Source organism: Pseudonaja textilis, chromosome 1, assembly GCF_049901715.1.
Source record: "Pseudonaja textilis isolate UNSWEBS1 chromosome 1, rPseTex1.2, whole genome shotgun sequence".
NCBI classification, from domain to species: domain Eukaryota; kingdom Metazoa; phylum Chordata; class Lepidosauria; order Squamata; family Elapidae; genus Pseudonaja; species Pseudonaja textilis.
The window spans coordinates 269,756,028-269,777,323 of NC_141990.1; the positions used below are offsets into that span (position 1 = coordinate 269,756,028).

Consider the following 21,296-nt stretch of genomic DNA (forward strand, 5'->3'; position numbering starts at 1 on the left):
TATATTTAAATAGAGCCATATTTTAAAATAAGATTCTCATTACTTTATATATTTCATTTACAATTCATACTTTTTTGAAAAGTACTTACATAGTCACTAAAGTGTATACACTTTAGTATCTTTTGATTACTCTTTTCTTTACAGAATATAATTTGACTGGGTCAAATTACCAATGGCAATCAGCCAAATTATGTGTGATTATTTAATCTTCACCATAACTATAGCCTATAGGTGTGCATTACTGTTTACAAATCCAATACAGGTAATCCTAAATTTACAACCATTTGTTTAGTGACCAGAGTTACAACAACACTGAAAAAAGGGGACTTATGACCCTTTTTTCACAGCATGGTAGCAGCATCTCAATGCTCATGTCATCCAAATTCAGACACTTGGCAACTAACTCATCTTTATGACAGTTGCTGTCTCCTAGGGTCATGTGATCACCTTTTGCGACCTTCTGACAAGCAAAGTCAATGGGGAAGCCATATTCACCTAACAACTGTGTTACTAATTTAATAGCTTAATTGATTCCTTTAACAACCGTGGCAAGCAAAGTCATAAAATGGGACAACACAACAGCTGTCTTGCTTTGCAACAGAAATTTTGGGTGTAATTATGGTTGTAAGACAAAGACTACTTGTATGGTAAATACATAAAGAAAAGATTTTAAATTCCATTATCTTTATGGACAAGGTGTGTTAAGGCAAAAAGTTACTGGGTATGTATGACACCATTGCATGCTGCATTTTATTAAAACGTTAGACTTAACCATGTCTGAATCCTAAACAGTGATTGTACTATATTGGATTCAGGTTAAACAGTAATTCTCAAATTGTTTTTAAATGTAGTATGTGATATGCTAAAATGTGGTTCTTCTTCTGTGCTGAGCTCTTCGGCTAAATGAGTAGAATAGAATGAATGAGCTGGAAGGGATCTTGGAGGTCTTCTAGTCCAGCCCCCCTGCTCAAGCAGGAGAACCTATATTATGGTGTACTAATACCACTGTCCTGTAGCTTTCAGATATTTTCTTCCTCTGGAATATATTCTTTGCTTGGTTATTCAAGAAGATAGAAAATTCCCTGTTCTGAGTATAGGTCCTGTAAGGCAGGATTTTTTATGTTATCAGCACTTTCGTGTTCTGAAAAAATAAATATTCTATGAAAAAATGCTTCGTAGCCTGTATTTACTTAGGCCTGTGAAGACACTATTGGAAAAACTGGAATTGAACTATTTTGCAAATTCTCTCCTTTATTAAACTTAACAAGGTGATGAGTATTCCTACTTCATCAATTATCAAATGTGCATGAAATATAAATATAAAGATTTGAAATATACTATGATTCTTCATCTTGTGGAAGGACATTTTTTTTTCTAAAAGTAAATCAGAGGTATGGAATCATTAAATTCTCTTTATAGGCAACTATTTAGGCATAATGTGCAGAGCCCATCAGATGTTCTTGAAATACAACTCCCAGCATTCATCACCATTAGCCCTGCTCTCTGGGGCTGCTGGGAATTGTGTTTTAGGAGGCCTCATTTCTGTTACAGGCAAATGACGCTCATAATTTATTGTTCTTTCTGTCCCAGGCTTGCAGAATAATTAACCATGACTACATCATGTAATGATAGTACAGTGAGACTTGTTCTGGAAAAAAAAATTAATTGGTTTTGAACTTGTGCTTTCAAATTCATTCATTAGTTCTTTAAATTTTATTTAGCTGCAACTGTTTTGTAAGCCAAGCATTAAACACATAGCATTTTTCATCTTTTTTGTCCATTTAAAAGGATATGAAGGTGCCTTCTGTTTAGATTTCAAAATATGTTCCAAAACACCACGATACCCCACCAAAATAAGTCATTTGTGAACTATACAAATATACGTGTCTTATAGGGAGTGATTCTAGATCATCCCAGATTTGTTGAGTGTTGGGTGACATACAAGTTTAATAAATTATTATATTTGCTTGTAATGCAATTGCTGATTGGACTCAATATTTTTTTTCTTTTTACTCTTAGGAAATGGTGACTGTCTATCATTTTTCCTTCTTTGATGCCTTTCTCTTTTCAGTTATTTTTTTGCTGTACCTGTAGCCTAGTTAGCTTGGGGTCTATTGTGGTCCATATCTCCTGTGCCTTCCTGATATAAGTAGTCAAGCTATAAGAACTATAAGATAATTTGAAGGGTGTCTGATGGATTCATAGTGGTATCACTAAAAGAACAAAATTATGTTAGTTGCAGAGCGCCTAAGGGGATAAAAAGGAATATTTGAACTACTGAGACCTCTTCCTTCCTTTGCCTTTTTTTGATATTTTTTGTCCATGCAAGAATTTAAAAAATTGTAAACTTTCCAATAAATGATTTGATGATGGTTCCATGAAGCTTATGCCATTACCATATATCCTTTAGTAATAATGTGTTTTCAATCAACATTGCTTCTCTTCCTCCTTAAGAAAAGGGCAAGTAGATGCCTCTGATGACATGGTTGTGTTTTTGTTACTCATAGAGCTGCAATTTATTTTTTTCTGTTGTGGGATAAACTAGCAAGAGAGTTTGGGAACCTTAATTTTAGAGTGCTGTATGAGCAATCCCTTTGCAAAAATATCGCTGTTGCTTTTTCATAGTGACAGCCAATAGCAGTTGAATTTGGATAGTATTTTTAGCCCTCTCCTGCAAGTGGCTGAAGTTGATTGGGCAGCTAGTGGAACCCTTAAGCTGTTCTTGCAGTCAGGCATAGTAAAATACACTTGTATTTCTAATTAGCCAAAGCAGATGTAATTTTAGATCTGCTTGGTAAACATCACTTCTAATTAGCCTGCCAACTGATGAAATAAGATAAGCCTACTATACTGACCTTGTTATCTCTTTAAAGCATTTTACTTCCCCACTTGAAGAAGTAATTTCTAAATGAATTCCAGAAATGCTGAAGGAGTTTTGAGCAACACATGAAGAACATTAATTCATTAACTACAAATCAGTGCTGATATAGGCCACTAAGAGAATATAAGAGATTGTACATCCCAAGGAAAACATCACTATTCCATATCAACATTTCTACCTTTAAGCTTAAGAAAGGTTCATGTTCTTTATATTATGCTAATATTCTAGTACTTAGACACTTGTAGAGTTTCTTATAATATGATCAATTGAATGGCATTAAATCCACCATTTTGTCCTGGAAAAAGGATTTACTTGGCTGCTTCTTGAAATTGATAAATGTGTGATTGGAATAACTGTTGTCATTAATGATTTTCCATGGTTAAGTATACTGTATTCCTGCAAGGATTTATCTTTATTTAATTTTTTATATAGAGTTAAAAAATACAATTAGCAGGCGACATTTAAAAAATGTCATTAAGGAATGGAAGTTACTACTAACTTTATTTGCTATGTTTAAATTCTTCAGTTGTATTCTAATCAAATCCATATGGCTCTGAATTTTGACTTCAAGATTGATGGAGAGTGTACAAACAAGGTTACTGTAAAGAACAGATCTTAAGGTGGTGTTTATGTCTTCTTTTAGACATAAAGTTTAGTGAATAAGAAAGTAGAAATGAAATGGTTATTGAATTGGATAATTATGCTATTAAAAGTGATATTTGGAAAATTATAAGGCTGGCAAAGAGTTAATTAATCTGTTTTCTTTTTATAGGGATAGGGTAAGATCTTTTTGAAGAATTCACTATGGTCCGAGAACGGAAATGTATATTGTGTCACATCGTATACAGCTCAAAAAAGGTAAAATAAAATTTCAGTACCATGCCAAGAAATTTCCATTTTATATCTTAGTTAGAAAATGTAAATGTTGCTTTGTCTGAGTATCTTTCAAGGTATCTTTTATTGATCATTACAATTACCTTTTAAGTTCACAACAATAAACACCAATAATCAGTGCAGCCATATAAGATAGAGGTTTTTATTTTTGCAAGCACAGGGCCACTCTTGATACTTGAATCTTGTTTGTTTGGATTATGCTTACAGCTGTCTTCCAAAAGTAGGAAGAGGTTTCTATTAATTAAATACAGTTAATATACTCACTTGCTATATTATAGATTTCACCTCTTGTCACAGTAAAAATACAGGTGAAACTCAAAAAAATAGAATATCATGCAAAAGTTCATTTATTTCAATAATGCAACTTAAAAGGTAAAACTAATTTATGAGATAGACTCATTACATGCAAAGCAAGATAGTTGAAGCCATGATTTGTCATAATTGAGATGATTATGGCTTACAGCTCATGAAAACTCCAAATCCACAATCTTAGAAAATTAGAATATTGTGAAAATGTTCAATATTCTAGGCTCAAAGTGTCCCACTCTAATCAGCTAATTAAGCCATAATACCTCAAAGGGTTCCTGAGCCTTTAAATGGTCTTTCAGTCTGGTTCAGTAGGCATCACAATCATGGGAAAGACTGCTGACCTGACAGTTGTGCAGAAAACCATCATTGACACCCTTCATAAGGAGGAAAGCCTCAAAAGCTAATTGCAAAAGAAGTTGGATGTTCCCAAAGTGCTGTATCAAAGCACATTAATAGAAAGTATGTGGAAGAGAAAAGTGTGGAAGAAAAAGGTGCACAAGCAGCAGGGCTGACTGTAGCCTGGAGAGGATTGTCAGGAAAAGGCCATTCAAAAGTGTTGGGGACTTTCACAAGGAGTGGACTGAGGCTGGAGTCAGTGCATCAAGAGCCGCCACACACAGGCGGATCCTGGACATTTGCTTCAAATGTCATATTCCTCCTGTCAAGCCGCTCGTGAACAACAAACAACGTCAGAAGCATTTTACGTGGGCTAAAAAAAAACAGAACTGGTCTGTTGCTCAGTGGTCCAAACTCCTCTTTTCTGAGCAACTTTTGCATCTCATTTGGAAACCAAGGACCCAGAGTCTGGAGAAAGAATGGAGAGGCACACACTGCAAGATGCTTGAAGTCCAGTGTGAAGTTTCCACAGTCTGTGTTGATTTGGGGAGCCATGTCATCTGCTGGTGTTGGTCCATTGTGCTTCATTAAGTCCAGGGTCAACGCAGCTGTCTACCAGGAGATTTTGGAGCACTGCATGCTTCCTTCCGCAGATGAGCTTTATGGGGGATGCTGACTTCATTTTCCAGTAGGACTTGGCACCTGCCCACACTGCCAAAAGCACCAAAACCTGGTTCAATGACCGTGGGATAACTGTGCTTAATTGGCCAGCAAACTCGCCTGACCTGAACCCCATCGAGAAAGATGAGAGAAATGAGACCGAACAATGCAGAAGAGCTGAAGGCCCCTGTTGAAGCATCCTGGTCTTCCATAACACCTCAGCAGTGCCACAGGCTGATAACTTCCATGCCACACCGCATTGAGGCAGTAATTGCTGCAAAAGGGGCCCAAACCAAGTACTGAGTACATATGCATGGTTATACTTTTCAGAGGTCCGATATTGTTCTATGTACAATCTTTGTTTTATTGATTGCATGTAATATTCCAATTTTCTGAGATTGTGGATTTGGGGTTTTCATGAGCTGTAAGCCATAATCATCTCAATGATGACGAATCACGGCTTGAATTATCTTGCTTTGCATGTAATAAGTCTATTTCATACATTAGTTTCACCTTTTAAGTTGCATTACTGAAATAAATGAACTTTTGCACAATATTCTAATGTTTTGAGTTTCACCTGTAGAGTTTGGTGGCAACTTCTTGAATAGTTTTCAGAAGCTGTTATGTATTTCTGCTCTAGAAAACTCAAAATAGAGCTAGTGCCTTAATGGCACTAAGATACAACAAAGAAGGAAACAAATGTTTCTCAATGCAGTGTACTTTATGTCCTGCATATAATTTAGACTTTATATCTTCCTACCAGGCATAATTCCTACCAGACATAATAAAAATAGTCAGTTTGGTCTAATGGTTAAGGGTACCATGCTAGAAAGCCAGAGACCATGAGTTCTGACCTTGGGCTACTCATACTTCCTCAGCCCTCAGAGGATTGTTGTTATTGTTGCAGGAGACTGTTTGATATGTTTGCCAGCATGAATTTGTATAAGTAATTCAGATGGCACAGGCAATTTTTTTTAACTGATTTTATTATTTGAGCAAATCAATTAGGAGATGGCTCTATAAGTCGAATGTTATCTAACCTAAATTCAGAAGAAAACTGATATTAGGCTATTCCAGTAGGGAATAGTAATATTCAGCTTTTCAACCATTCACTTGTATCTTTTTTTCTAATTGGATGGCTCCTACTACCATAAATCTTGGTATCTTTCTGGCCTGCCTTCAAGGGTTGGGAGCACTATGTATTGTAGGGTTTTCCTTTCCTGAGTGGGCAAGGGTGGATGGATGATTGGTCACCCTGAGGGTATGGATACCTCACAGTTTGGCATCTTCTCTGCTCATGTCTAACAGCTTTATGAAACTGTTGGGGATAAGTATGCTTATGAGACTCAATTTTACATTTTGACTCCTGGTCATTCACACAATCAGCTGTTCTGTCTTGATGCCTAGAGGCTGCACAAGTCTGGATGGGATGGGAAGAACAGCTTTAGGCTCAATGCCTGCAAGTTAGAATGGTTTTGAGTTAGAAAGCCATCTGGCTCCTTAGTTTTGGATGGATGTGTGCTCTTCCTTTACACAAAATTATTAGCCAAACTGATTTTTAACTTGAGGGTCCTTCACTCACAGGACCTAATAGAGCAGGTAAGGAGCTGGAGGAGGGCTTTGCAGGATATCTGGTATCCAGTTATGACTATTCCAGAAGTGGAATCCATAGATGGACCAATGTGGCAGCTCAGTAGGCTATGAATATGCAGGTGAGATTTGTTCATGTACACATACGTAGTTTCCTTCCTATTTATTTATGGCCTCTTTCACTTTTTCAGGAGATGGATGAGCACATGAGAAGTATGCTTCATCATCGGGAACTTGAAAATCTCAAGGGAAGGTATGACTATGACAATCATTTGTCTTTCATCTTTCTGCACTTTAATTCATTTCATCATTTCATCTTTCTTCACTTTAATTTAGTACAGTACCACTCTTATGTTAAACCTTTTTATAATACCTGTGCAATTAAAAAATATTTACATTTTTAAATACTATATGACATAGTGTTTAAAGGTCCTGTAATTAAGTGTATGACTCAAATGGCCACAAGATTGTGAGAAGTTGTGAGAAAGCTGAGAAAGAAATAGGATGAATTCTAGACGTAAATATCCAACAGATGGGACAGAAAGGTGTTATCTTATAGATAGTAACTCAGTCTGGGCTTAAAAGCTCATGACTGCATTCCCACTCACGCTAGTAATACTATTACTAAATTTGCAGATGATACAACAGTGGTGGGACTCATCTCCGGGGGGGATTAGTCTGTCTACCGAGATGAGGTGGACCAGTTGCTTTCATGGTGTGGAGGCAATAACTTGGTCCTCAACACCAATAAGACCAAGGAGCTTATAGTGGACTATAGAAGGAACAGATCACACATCCAGCCCTTGCTTATCAATGGAGATTGAATGGAGCAAGTGGCCAGTTTAAAGTTTCTGGGTGTTACCATAAAAGATGGGATGCTGGGATGCTCACGTTGCAGCACTGGTCAAAAGAGCCCAGCAGAGATTATACTACCTGAAATTTCTCAGAAAACAACAACTGAATGAAAAACTGCTGGTGACCTTCTACCGCTGCACCATAGAGAGTATCTTAACTTACTGCACCTCTGTATGGTTTGCCAATTGCACAGTGGCAGATAGGAAAGCACTTCAGAGGGTTAATGTCATTGCCCAGAGGATCATTAGTTGTCCTTTGCCTTCTTTGGAAGAGCTTTATAGCTTCCGCTGCCTTAAGAAAGTTCAAAACATTCTCAAAGATCCATCTCATCCTGGGCACCCTTTTTTTGAACTATTACCATCTGGCAGATGGTACAGAATAATAAAAAGAAGCACAAATAGGCTGAAAAACAGCTTCTATCCCAGGACAGTAGTTCCTTTGAATTCTACTGTATAGTGCAGTGTTGGGGGTTTTCGGTTCAATGTGTGGAGGGTGAAGGATATGTGTTTGTGTTTATTTTCATGGTCATGATGTGCACTGAAGATGGTGTTTGATTTTGTTGTACAGGTGCAATGACAATAAAGTAAACTAAACTAAACTAAAAACTAAAAAAAAAACACCCAGGAAGAAGATACTCAAATTCAAAAAGATTTACCTTAATTAACTCATGAATAAAAGTAGACTGGAGTCCTGCAATGTCTGATATTCTGTTTTTAGTGCCATAATACTCAGTTTCGTATTGTCAAATGGGCTACTTGGGGCATTTCAGATGAATTAAAATTCAACTTCTAAAATTGCTGGGTAGAAATTCTGGGAACAGTAACCGAAAACATCTGGAGTACTTCAAGTTGGAAGCAGAAACAATATAAAAACTGAGTCTGCTGGCTATAGAATTCTGGGAGTTGAAGTCCACATATTGTAAAGTTTTTAAGGTTGAAAAACACTTCATAAAGTTATAATATGTACTCTGAGCATGAATTCAACGATGTTGGTTTCAGGAGAGTATATTGGCTTAATATCAACCCAAACAATTATAGTTTATAAAGTTAATAAAACTTTGTCAGTTCAGTACAGAAACTAAACCTTCTCCTATATTTTTAAAAAGTACATTCAACAACACAGTGCCTGCTGGATATAACCATTTTGGTGTGAATTTAGGGAGTTGTAGTCCCAATATATGGGAAAGACCAGTTCCTTAGAAACAAACAAGTTAAAATAATCATCTAATAATCACCTTTTCTTGAATCTGCACATCTTGAAAATAAATCTTATAACCAATTGACCTTGTTCTTGGCAATAAGGTCCATCTGTTGCCTGACTGAACAGCTGATGGGTGAGGGCTCTTGATAGCAGAGTGTCACCAACATTAACTTTAGCTATGTAACTTGAGCTAGCAATTCCAGCTAATTTTTATTAAAATAATAATTTTAAACAACTTTTTCTTATAATTGCAAGTTTTAAATTGATTATGAGCCATTGAGGTAACAGCAATTATTTCCAACTATTTTGATAAACCAGTTTTATATCCCATCTGAACAATCTAAACAGCTATATCGGGAAGGGTCTTAATTTAGCTTTGTATTTAGGTTTCCCATCTTCTGTGACTGCTCTACTCTGTTTAATGTTCTGATTTGGGCAGGTATGAATATGATCCATTTATATCAATGGGTAGAGTACATTGGGATATGCCAACTTTTTAGAGTTTAAGGAGGAATCCCTATCTAAATCCAGAAGCAATTTGGTCCTCACTAAGTTATTTGGATATCTGTGATGTTTAACAGCAGTAACAATCCATTGTGGCACAACACATAGGAAAATTCTATTAAACATTAAGAGGAATTATGTAGATTAAATTAAATTTATATTTGTTGTCAATCCATTGATAGTGCTATTTGTAATTTGTAAACTGTCAATCTGTTAACAGTGTTAGCAAGAATGCACTTTTCCCCATAGTTTATACAGTGCTTGCAGCTGAATATTAAATGTGAAATATTAGTAGATTTCTGGACTACAAAATACATATTATTTCACTTGGTCTCTGTTTTGCTTAAAAATAATTAAAATGATGTGAATTTAAAAAACTCAAATGCACATTTGAAATCAATAACATTTCTGAATTCATTGTAGTTTTGGCTGGGATCAAGATACGTTCAGTGCATGGATATATCTAGTGAAACTTTTTTTGCTATAAATTTATTTAGGCAATTTACATAGCCACTCACTTCAAATTAGCACTTGCAAAACAAGTTGTATATAATGGGTTTCCCTAACATTCCAGCCCCAATGCTTGGAAAAAGACCAGATCTTCATAGCCTTCTGGAAAGCCAAGATGGTCAGGACCCCCTGATTCTCAAGAGGGAAACTATAGGGCAAGCAATAGGAAAGATGATATTGTTTAAAACAGGGGTCCCCAACTCCTGGACCATGGACTGAAAGCAGTCTGTGGCGTGTTAGGAACTGGGCCGTGCAAGTGAGAAAAGCTTCATCTGCACATGCACAGGATCTAGGTAATGCACAAAACTACTCCCCCCACACCCCCAGTCCCTGAAAAATTGTTTTCCATGGAACCTATCCCTGGTGCACATTTATAATACTGGGATAAACTCAAGAAAACTAAGTGTTCAGTTACATAGGAATTAGCAGAATATACAGAATTCCATTTTAAAACTATTTTTTTAAAAAAATGAAGAGGATGGTACTTTATTTAGCAATCAGCTGATCTCTTAGTGAAGCATGTAGTCTCATGTTTTGTGGGTGGGTGAAGGATTTCTCCCCCTTGGTTTATCTTTCACACTTTCCAAATTACAGAGGTGGAAGAAGATTCCTCAGCCTGCATTTCCTTTAAGAGAAATTCTTCATAGAATAACTAAGATGATTGTAGGCCAGGAAATGGGGGCTTCTATCACATCACTAAAATATGTTCTGGCTAGTTGGTTTTGCAGCTGCGTTGTGCCCACATAATGAATTATTATTGGCATAAAACTTTAAAGCAAAAGACAGTATTCTAAGTATGCTTGTTGTCCCTTTATTAAACCTTAATAAAACCTTAGTATAATGGTTCACATACTTAATTGTGGAATGTGTAGGAATGCAGTGTGGGATAGTATTGGTCTCTAAACTTCCTTTTCTTCAAAAAGGGTTTATTTAAGTTAGTGGGTTTTAAATTTGGAATTCTGAAAATTTCATTTTATTCTTTTTCATTTGGAAATGGAAATGAGATTCCAGAGCTCCAATTCACAATGCAGTAAGCCATCAATTTATCTCCAAAGATTGTACTACCCTGATGGAGTTCAAAGACCAGTCATTTTGTAGGGTACCAAGATGTCTGACTGTCTGGGCAGCGTTTATTGCCTTTTATACAGCTTTTATAAGCAGGAAAAGGTAATATAGAAACAGCATCTGGATTGGTGCATTCCCCCACCAATCCTTAAGAATATACAAGTAAGGAAGTGATGATGTTAGCAGATCGAGATCATGTACAAGCCAGGAACAACTCAGCTAAGTGAGATCATGTGGGTATTTGAGGCCCATATAGGTGTTGAGGCACAGCAGTGTGCTGTTTGCACCCCCTACAGGACCTCTATTGCTACTACACTGCCCTTCTGCCTATTATGTATCATATATGAATATATGGAATTGTGGACTGTCAATATGTAAAACTATTGCAGATCATAGTCACAAAAGGCACTAATTTTGCTATTCATTTTTTAAATTATTATTATTTTGGGGAGTAGATTTTCAGGCCTTTGATGTTATTTCATGAGTTTTTGTGATGGCTTGGGTCCACTTGCCAAATTCCTTTAAACCTTTCAAACCATCTAACTCTTGCTGAAGAATAATCATTTTGGCATTTTCATATGAGGTCACAAAATCTCACAAACTTTTGGAAAATTGCAACCTTAAAAAATAAAAGTTAAAAACAGGTTTAATTTTAATAAGTTACAGGGGCTTCTTCCCTATTTTGGCAATGACAACTATCCTCTCTTCAAAGCATTTTAAGGCTTTCAGTGTTGTTTCTTTCCCTGGAAGCTTCCAAGACTAGAAACTAAATATGTAAAGATTTTATTTGTTGGCCACTTGTCTGACAGCTGTCTGTTCCCTCCAGCTGAAATAATTTTGTGCCTTTAGCCTAATCCTCACCAAGTAGAGAATGGACAACTTGCATTTTCTGAAACCAAATAAAGTACAGTGAATTGGAGACTCCCTTGCAGTCTTTGAATTCCAGGCCACTGTGCCAGTTGTCCTGGATTAGATTTCACTGTGTTAAGATTGGCTGCTGAAGTTTTCCCCTCCTCTGCTGAGGAAAGCTGAGACAGAGCTTAATTCTGGACTCTGACACTGGGTTCCCCAGTGCAGCTGGCACCATGGAGGTGCTTTAGAGCGGCTTCAACTAGCTCTCCAAGCCCCCTGCTCCACTATGTTTCCTTTCACAAGATTTTGAGTACAGCAATTCAAGAAGAATCCCAGATGACCCCTTGTTTATTATCAAGTTTTTTACCTCTTGATTGTTGGAAAAAAATCTGAAATTCACCAAGAAACAGCCAAGTGAATTCAAAAGACAAAGCTTAGAAAGCAACAGGTTTAATTGCTTTTTAACTTCGACCTAAATTACCAGCTCTTGTGTCTCATTGACCGAGGCATGTTCGTTCAGAGGAAACTGAATTAAGATCAGCATTGTTTGCCATGCCTGTGGGAAGAATTGAGTGCCCACCTTCTCCTTCTTTCCCCAGGGACAGCAATCATGAGTGCCAAGTGTGTAGGGTGACTGTGGTGGGCTTGTCAGCATATGCCAAGCACATCTCCAGCCAGCTGCACAAAGACGGCGTTGAAGCCCACGATGCCGAGGAAGAGAAAGAAAAGACCGATGAAGAATACTTTGACAAGGAACTTATCCAATTAATACAGCAAAGAAATGAACAAAACTGGTGAGTCTTTTCACGTTTCATTAATTTGCACTTTATGAAGTTCTTTATTGATTCTTTGAACAAAAGAAAATGCTTTTGAAAGTGCAGGGGTGTTTTCTGTGCAGTCTCGAGTTGCATGTAGCTGGGAGAATTCCAATAACTGACTAACTTGCTATTTGAAGTTTATAATTTAAAAGTGTTTGGGTTTTGGAATAATGCTTTCTGAATTAGCACTTAAACCTAACTACTATTGATATAGCTTTCTCTGCATGAAATAATTGTGGAATTATTTTTTGCCACTTACATTTAAACATACCTAATATGGGTATTAAGATTCTTCTATAAATATACTCTCCAGTCATGCCTGTTACACTTTACAAACTTTTGTCCAGGTCACAGTAACTAATTCTGCCACATTTATAACCTATTTTTTTATTATATCATACAAAATAAATTGAAAGCATGCTATGCTTTTGGCTTAAATGTGGAGGCTTCACCCTTAGTTTTTATGTATATACAAAACCTGAAACTACAAAACTGGATATATCTGGAGATATAGATATATTTATATTTGAGTTAAATTCATCATGTGTTTCAAGATATAAATGCATTTCTAATCAATCTCTTTCACTCTAGCATATGGGTTTTTTTTAGGATTCACTGTAAAAGAATGTATCATATTTCAGTCTTTGGAAGAGAAGAGCAGGGCAACTCATTCAGAGTGATGTTTCAGTGGCAGCAAGCCAACGAGTGAGGCACTGCTTCGCGAAAGATTGAGGCAGATATGTGTTCCCCTGTGTCTGGTGCAGCTGCTTTGCAGGCTTTCCCAGATTGTATGCGCATGAAAGTACAAGCACTGAATTCCACCGTTGCTGGTATTTAAGCAAAGCCTAGGAAGGCTCTCAAAATTGCTGTGCCAAATGTTCAGGACAATGGGACCGTTTTCAGCACTTTACCATTGACAGTGCCAGAAAACATCCTTTCAGACAATTTGCCAAAATTGATTCACGGCTTTTGTTTCACTACTTTTAGTAATGTGCAATTTAAAGACCATGTATTTATTTTGGTTAAGTTGCATATCTGTAGTCTTTTGCGTGGTAGAAAAAAATTGTTTATGTGGTCACCAATTCTGTCCATTCTCCCCTACTTCAAAGTGTGATCCTTCCTTCTTTTCTATGAAACTGAAAAATCTATTGTGTATCTGACTAAGTGAATTTCAGCATTGGTATCTTCCACTTATACAGAAAACTATTAAACTTTAATAAAGGTTTCCCCTATTCAGTCGTGATCAACTCAAAAGGTCTATCAGTATTATTCATTTATTTATTTACACTATTTACATAGCCACCCTCTCAAATTGCCTTGGGGAAAAGCTCTGCACCTCCAATAAGATCTGACAACTTTTAAGTAATTCTAATAGAAAAGGTGCCTTTTCTGTTGCTGTGCTTGTCCCCCAAAGATATGGATAATGCTGACCCTGCCTGCTTTTCCCCAGTCATCGAATCAGGAGGATTTGGGCTCCTGCCAGTTGTGATTGTCTATGTCTTTAATAACCTTGATGGACTTTTTTGGATATGTTACATTTCATTTTAGCATTCAGAGCACTAAACCTAGCTGGTTTCTGTTAAACGTGCCAGAATTATCCTGATAGAATTAAATGTGGGAAATGAGAAAAGAATTAACTTAGCATTACGTTACTGAGCTACAATTTTTTTGACCTTTGATCTAGTGATCTTCTTGAAATCTTGATGATCCACAGTTAATTGACTCCTATTTATGGAATTGCTAAGGAGTCTTCTCAAAGTTAAAAAAGGAAATGGAACTCAAAACCTTCAACATGCCCATGCACAGAAATTGTCAGATGTTATAGTGTGAAATTTTTCTTTCTCTTACATCTCCAGTAGGCTATAAGAGAAAGAGAAAGAGAAAAAATCATGTTAATTTTTTAAAACAGTATATTTCTCTGACATTTCACTTCTTTTGAAATAACTCAAAATGAAGCAGAGGTGGCATATTCAGCAAGTTCTGACCAGTTCTGGAGAACCGTAGCGGAAATTTTGAGTAGTTCGGAAAAAACAGCAAATACCACCTCTGGTTGGCCCCGCCCCCTTCCATTCTCTGCCTCCCAAGTCCCAGCTGATCGGCTGGGTCTTCTTTTGTTGCCCTGCACAGGAGAATGGAGCTGGAAAACAGGTTAGTGGGGTGGGGAGGGAATGGGATTTAGCAGTAACCTTTCCCTGCCACTTCCACCAAGCCATGCCCACCAAGCCAAGCCACGCTCATCAAGTCACTCCCACAAAACCGGTAGTAAATTTTTTTGAATCCCACCATTGAAATGAAGCCAGTTCAGTTCTAACCAAGAACAGTATTACATAGTCATATGATAAACCTTTCTGGAGGAGCCTCTGTCCTGTGACAACCCATGATCTATGCAGTACCCATTGCAGTAGTTGGAAGCTAAGGAAAGCTATATGTAATGCTGTTCTTGGTTAGAACTGAATTGGGTTTGTTTTGAGTTATTTCAGATCTAAGTACTTTTGTGTAGGTCTAATTATTGTGTACTTCAAGAATCGTTTTCAGTTAACCAATATGTTAGAAATGGGAAATAGAGGAAGTATCTCCCTTAAAGATTCACAATATCTTTTTCTGAATTGTTTTTCTGAATTTTTGACTAAGGAAATAATTTCCATAATATATTATTTGATATGCTGAGGTAAAAATAATAATAGTAGTAAAGGGTGATGTATATATGGAATGTTGCTTTAAGTGTTTGTCCCACTTGAAAGTAAAAGGTAATTTCAAGTTGACTTTCATTTGAACTTTGATCTTTACTTCCTTAGAAGAAGCTGCTATTTGACAATGTTGATTAAAGAAACTAACAAAAATGTAGAACTGGATTAAAAACATAGAATTGGATTTAAACCAGAATTTTGCAGTTTTAACAAATTTTTGTTATTTTGATTATTAAATCATTAGATGTAAATATTTGTGTCTTTAATCATTAAATGTAAATGTTTATGTCTTTGTTAGGACAAGTGAATTTTGTCATATAAACCGTGAAGCAGAAGGTGATGATAGGAGATTGCGAAGGCGACAAAATGACAGGCTCTCTTATCAAGATAGTTATGAAACAACATCAAGGAGGCATCATGGACCATCACAGAGGGACTGGAACTGGGAAAAGGATAGTTTCTTAAATTCCAAGCAAGGAAAATCCATCCACCCTTCAAGGAATTCTACTAACTCAAACAGACATCTCAGCAGCCAAAGAGAACAACTTGGATGGCATCAAAATGCTTCCAGAGGACCTCCAAGTCGATATCATAACTATGGAAACGCTGGAGGTATTTGGCATCAGAAGGATAGAGGTGCAACGTCCGATTGGCATCATCATGATAGAGGAAGAAATTCCAATTGGAGTTCTGAAGCAAATAATGTATTTTCCAACTGGCAATCCAAAAATGTAGGGGGGCACTGGAAATCTGCTCAACAAAATGGAAATGGATGGAACACTGGAAGAAATAGAGCTGTTAACATTAGTTCTCAGGTAGACAACATGGATACTTCCTGGTTAAAAATAAATAGTGTACAGGATAAATACAGCAGTGAAAATTGCACATGGCAATGGCAGAAAGGTGTGGAAAATTATACCGGTCTTGATCATAAAAATGGCAATCCTGACTGCTTGTTAGATTTCACAAGTGACCAGCTACCTTCAGATCAATTGCTTAATTTTAGTTTTTCTGAGCACTCCCAGAGTAAGAATTCCAAAGTCAGTAGAAAGTCCAGTAGTCCTTCTCGAGAAAAGACTAGTCGATGGGCTCCTTATCCTTCCCAGAAAACTGTAGAGCAGCAGCCACTGTCTGAAGATGTAGCTAAAACATCAGAGAAAGCATTGTCTCGTCTTTCTTCAGAAACAGCAGATCCTAAAACCAGCAACCCTAAAGTGAGAAAACGAGAAAGTTATTCAATATCTTCAACCAATAGTAAGGCATCCCCTAAAGTTGCACCATGCAAAGTGCCAGTGGCCTGCACAAGTGAGAACAAGTCAAGTAAATCTGAAAGCAAAAATAGAAAGATGCCCTCCTTGAAGTCCCCCCTTCTAGCTATTCCAGTTATTATATCCTCTCCTAGAAGAAGTTCAAAGGGTCTCTTGAAAAATGCCCATGTTTCCTCATCTTCTGGGGAAGTCCAAAGTCAACTGAGTCCAGAGATTAGCAATTCCTTGAATAAATCCAAGCTGAACAATAATTCATGTAACTATAGCAGTTTAAAAGGGAACACACCTCTATTTAACAGCAATGAAAGCTTAAACAAAGCATTAGAAAAGGCCAAAGATGAACCCCAGCATAGTTATTCTTTTCAGAAGTCCAGGTCAAGCTCCAGTGGAGATGCTCAGAGTGATTGGAAAGAAGAACAGAAAACTGAAGTCTCTTCACATGATTTGAAGATACACGAAGTCCAGACCAAAGGAATAGAGAACACAAACAATGAAAATAAACCAGGAAGCATAAATACTCCCTCAAATTCTTACTCCTCTTTTGGCCTTGCTGACCTTGATCACATTGCTGTTAAAAATGATAACTGTTTAGATGAATTGAATGGTGCTAATAAAAAACACATTGAACTCCGAAAGGAGACCCCAGACTCTTTGTCAAACTATCCCTGTGAGTTAGATATTGAGTTGAAAACAACTCTGGAACAAAATGGGGATGAAGATATTACAAAATCAAATGATGCCGTTGAAAAAGAAGATGAAGGGGATCATTCGAATCACGAGCTGCTGAAAGGTACTACAGGCCCTCTTCTTCCTGAATTGAGTAAACTTGGGTTTCCAGCTTCTCTCCAAAGAGACCTGACATGGCGCACTAGCTTAAAAAATAAAATTAGCTCTCATTTGCCTGAGCCAAATCTCAATAACGCACGGCGCATTCGAAATGTGAGTGGTCACCGGAAGAATGAGACAGAAAAAGAATCTGGACTGAAACCTACTTTGAGGCAGATCATCAGTGTGTCTCGTAGAAGTGTAAACTGGGAACAGGTTATTCAGCAGGTGTCAAAGAAAAAACAAGAACAAGGCAAAGGTTTACCAAGGTTTGTAATCTTACCAAGGATGTTATTTTATCGCTTGTCTGAATTGTGTGTGTATTGGGGGGTGGTATCTTTCAGGAGAAAACACACAAACTAAAAATTCATTGAATAAATGTATTTATGTATTTGTATCTGGAATTACTAACAATATTATACAATTAACAAAAATAATAAATTATACTTACTAAATATCACAGGAAAGTTCTAAAGGTGTAAAAGTGACTACCCCAATGTAGTATGTGCAATTAACATCGAATTGAGTACAAAATTGTAAAAAATAACCTTAGGATTTATTTCCTAAAATCCAGGGGATATTTAAAGAAACTTTTATGTAACTGGATTATGAGCCTGGGAATAAGAAATATGTTTATTTTAATAATAGATAGTTATACTTGATACTTTCCAAAATTACACTGAGGTTTTTCTGCCTTCCCTTTAGTTTGATTCACCAATTAAATGAACATTAAGATCAGTATTCTTATTGCAAAAGATATCCTTACATTTAAATCAGCACATAGACAACCTATTGAACAAGATTAACTGCTTTTTGAATAGGATTTTAGTATTTAAGATTTCAATAATGTACATTCTTTTGCTCATATTGTATTGTAATTATGTAAAATTGATTAAAAGTTTTTAATCTCTGCCCTCCCACCCATTTCGGCAAAGATTAAGCTGCTATTTTACACTTATATTGAAAATCTGTTAGCTCATCAACATACAGATACAAGATAGGGTTTAGATAATTTATATGCAAGCTTCTTACATGAAATTAAATCTAATGAAAAACTCTTAACTGGTAAATCTTCAGTAACATTGGTTCATATATAATCCTAGAAAGGGTTGTTTGCTTTTCCCCTTTTAAAAAATCCTCTCAAAATGGGCCTAGCACCAGCCACATTTTGGAGGACAGCCTTCAATGAGCCTTACAAAGCTCTTGAGTAAATGGAAGTTGCACTAATCTAGGTTATGCCAAAGTTTTTTTTTCCAAAGGCAACTGGACTTTCTTGGTTTTTTACCTTGAAAGCGTTTCTCTTCTCATCCAAAAGCTTTTTCAATGGAGAATGGAACGATTTATATTCCTTAGCGGTCATCTGGCCTTTAGCTCCTTGAGAGCCATTGAGGCCACTTGGGGGTTTATCTGTACCCTTAGGGTCACCTGAATCAGTGCAAATGGGTGTGGGACTGCTGATGGGACTGTGTTGTAGATGGGATAAGTGGTGTCATACCCCTCCCCCTCTATTAAGAGAGGGCTATTCAGTTTTAATATTGATGGGCTCTTTGAGCCTTCTCAAACCAGTGGTCTTCATATATATAATGTAATATAAAACCCTTCCATTCCCCACCATTTAGCCAGAACTGAAAAGTTCCTGGATGAGAAGTAAAACATTTTCAAGGGAAAAAACCCAAGAAAATCCAGTTTCTTTTTGAAATGCACCTTTGGGACAACTGTGACCTGGATGATTGAGAATCTCCTTAGACATATTCCACATTATGGCTTCCAATGATGTGTGAATCTGGTCAATATTTTGTTCATCTAACAGTGGCTAAAAATATTAACTTGATTTTATGGTAAGTTCAGTTAATGGTTTGTAAAAGATAAAATAATCGAACTCCATAGTTAGAGAAACCCAGTAATGTTGCTGAAGTATTTGTAGATAAAATTTAAATTTAAAGATGCCCTCAAATCCAGCTGTATTCCCTATAGTTTTCTGAACAGCAGTAGGAAGTAGATTGCCATTGACATCTTCTAGAATGCCTTTCTAATTCCACCATCTAGTCCTACAACCAGGATTTCCCCACACTTAGCTCTCCTTACCTTTTGATATTAGACAAATTACCTAGTTGAAAGAAGTAGTTGTGTCTTTTTAAAAAACATGTTTCACTCATATATGTATCATGATTGTGTTTTAAGGTTTGGCATTGAGATGGTTCCGCTTATCCAGAATGAACAAGGCCTTGAGTTGGATGAAGACGTTGACCTCACCAGTCTTGAAGGATTCCAGTGGGAAGGGATATCTATAGGTTCCCCAGGAACAGTTAGGAAACGTAGCCTCTCGGAAAGCAGTGTGGCTGTCGATAAGACAGCCTCCATTTACAGTTTCTTTAATAATCAAGGCACAAGTAAAGAAGACAAGCTGAAAAAATCTGGTTCAGTTGCCAACTCTGAGGATATCACAAGCAGAATTGAGATGTTAGAAGATACTGTGGTTACTGTAAAACAGGAGTCATCTTCTCTTCCTTCCTCCCCATTCAAGAGCGACAGAATTGATTTAACTTCAAGTGAAAGGAAACTCAACCTCAAGACTACCCCAGATATCCCAATCTTTAGTACAAGCGAAGTCCAGAGAAACCTTGACTCTATCGTTCATCCATCTGTAAACAAAGGAACATTGGAGAGTGCAGAAGAACATTCCACCCTGGTTTCAGGCCTTGTAGACATCGGCACTCTGGATGCAGCTACTGATAGCAGCTATACATCAAGCAATGAGCAGAATGATAGCCAAGGAATGAGAAAGAAAAGAAGAGCAACAGGAGTAAGTTCTCTGTATGCTACTAGAAGTGATTTGATTTTATTTGTTGTCACTGAATTCATGAACCAGCATATGAAAAACATCCATAAGCGTAATAATACTTTGGTAAAAGAATCATTTAATGTAGAATCCCATCTCAGCATGTTTATCTAAAGAGACTTTATCTAATTATGATAGTTACTTTAATCTAAAGCAGCCTTTCCCAATCTCATGAAAGTATATAGTTTTACCTTCCCTAATTCCCCAGTAAGCACAATCAATTACCATGTTGAATGAAAGACTGTAGGAGTTGAAATCCAAATTGCAAAATCAGGGATATACTGGATATTTATGTGGGTGCTTATTTGGGTCATAAAAATATTGTACTGTCTTTTCTGTCTTTTATCACTTTCAAGCTAATGTTCAAGTGCCATCACTTGAGACCTTCAAGAAGAGATTGGACTGTCATTTGTCAGTAATGGTGTAGGGTCTCCTGCTTGTGTGTGTGTGGGGTTGAACTAGATGACCTATAAGGTCCCTTCCAACTCTGATTATCTGTTATATGTTTTATCTTTTCTAAGTTCTTGCTAGGATGGTATCAGTAATGAAAAATCAATGCAGGGTCTTGGTTACATTTGTTTCATTATATTGCCTGTGGATTAAACTGAGGTCGCAATAAAAGTATGCCTGCATAATTTAAGTTCACTGGTTTGATTATTTCACTTGAAATCATTCTCACTGAAAAAAATTACTATTTTTTCTGAACATGATTTGCAAAGCCTTAAAGTACCATGGCTTAAACTAACTAGAAATGTTCATCTTAATTTCTAGGAGGGCTCCTGTCCTGAAATCCCAAGTTTAGAAAGAAAGACTAAAAGAAGGAAGATCAAAGGAAAAAAAGGTGGGTGATTGCAGTCAATTAACATTTCATTATTGTGATAAACAATATGTGTTTGGCATTGGAATAACGTATTGAAACATTGAATAATTAAATAATGAAAGCCTATAATTTAATTCAAATATTTGTATCAACACTAGAGCTACATAAGCCTGAGGAATGTAACAAGTATGATTGATAGCACTATTTTTATTTGTCCCAAAATGTATGACGCCCAGGTGCCACACTGTTCACGCATTGATATGGATATATTATACAATAAAATAAAATAAACTTTTTAAAAATCTCATTATCGTCTTAAATTTATATTTTAGGAATTTTGTGTATGGTAATAATTGTATTCCCTGTGGAGACAGAAGTTTAGT

At 36.6% G+C, this 21,296-nt stretch overlaps 1 protein-coding gene across 3 annotated transcripts in view; it reads left to right on the forward strand.

The window, feature by feature from the left end:
• Nucleotides 1–21,296, forward strand: part of ZNF106 (zinc finger protein 106) — a 51,760-nt gene that overhangs the window by 8,972 nt on the left and 21,492 nt on the right. For 2 of the 3 annotated variants that reach the window (XM_026709568.2, XM_026709604.2), the window contains exons 2-7: nt 3,654–3,739; nt 6,862–6,923; nt 12,256–12,450; nt 15,460–17,523; nt 19,436–20,057; nt 20,865–20,934. In XM_026709568.2, the coding sequence (XP_026565353.2) occupies nt 3,686–3,739; nt 6,862–6,923; nt 12,256–12,450; nt 15,460–17,523; nt 19,436–20,057; nt 20,865–20,934 (3,067 nt within the window). In that variant the 5' untranslated portion in view covers nt 3,654–3,685. The remainder of the gene's footprint in view (nt 1–3,653; nt 3,740–6,861; nt 6,924–12,255; nt 12,451–15,459; nt 17,524–19,435; nt 20,058–20,864; nt 20,935–21,296) is intronic. The other variant, XM_087921774.1, reaches the window with a different exon arrangement.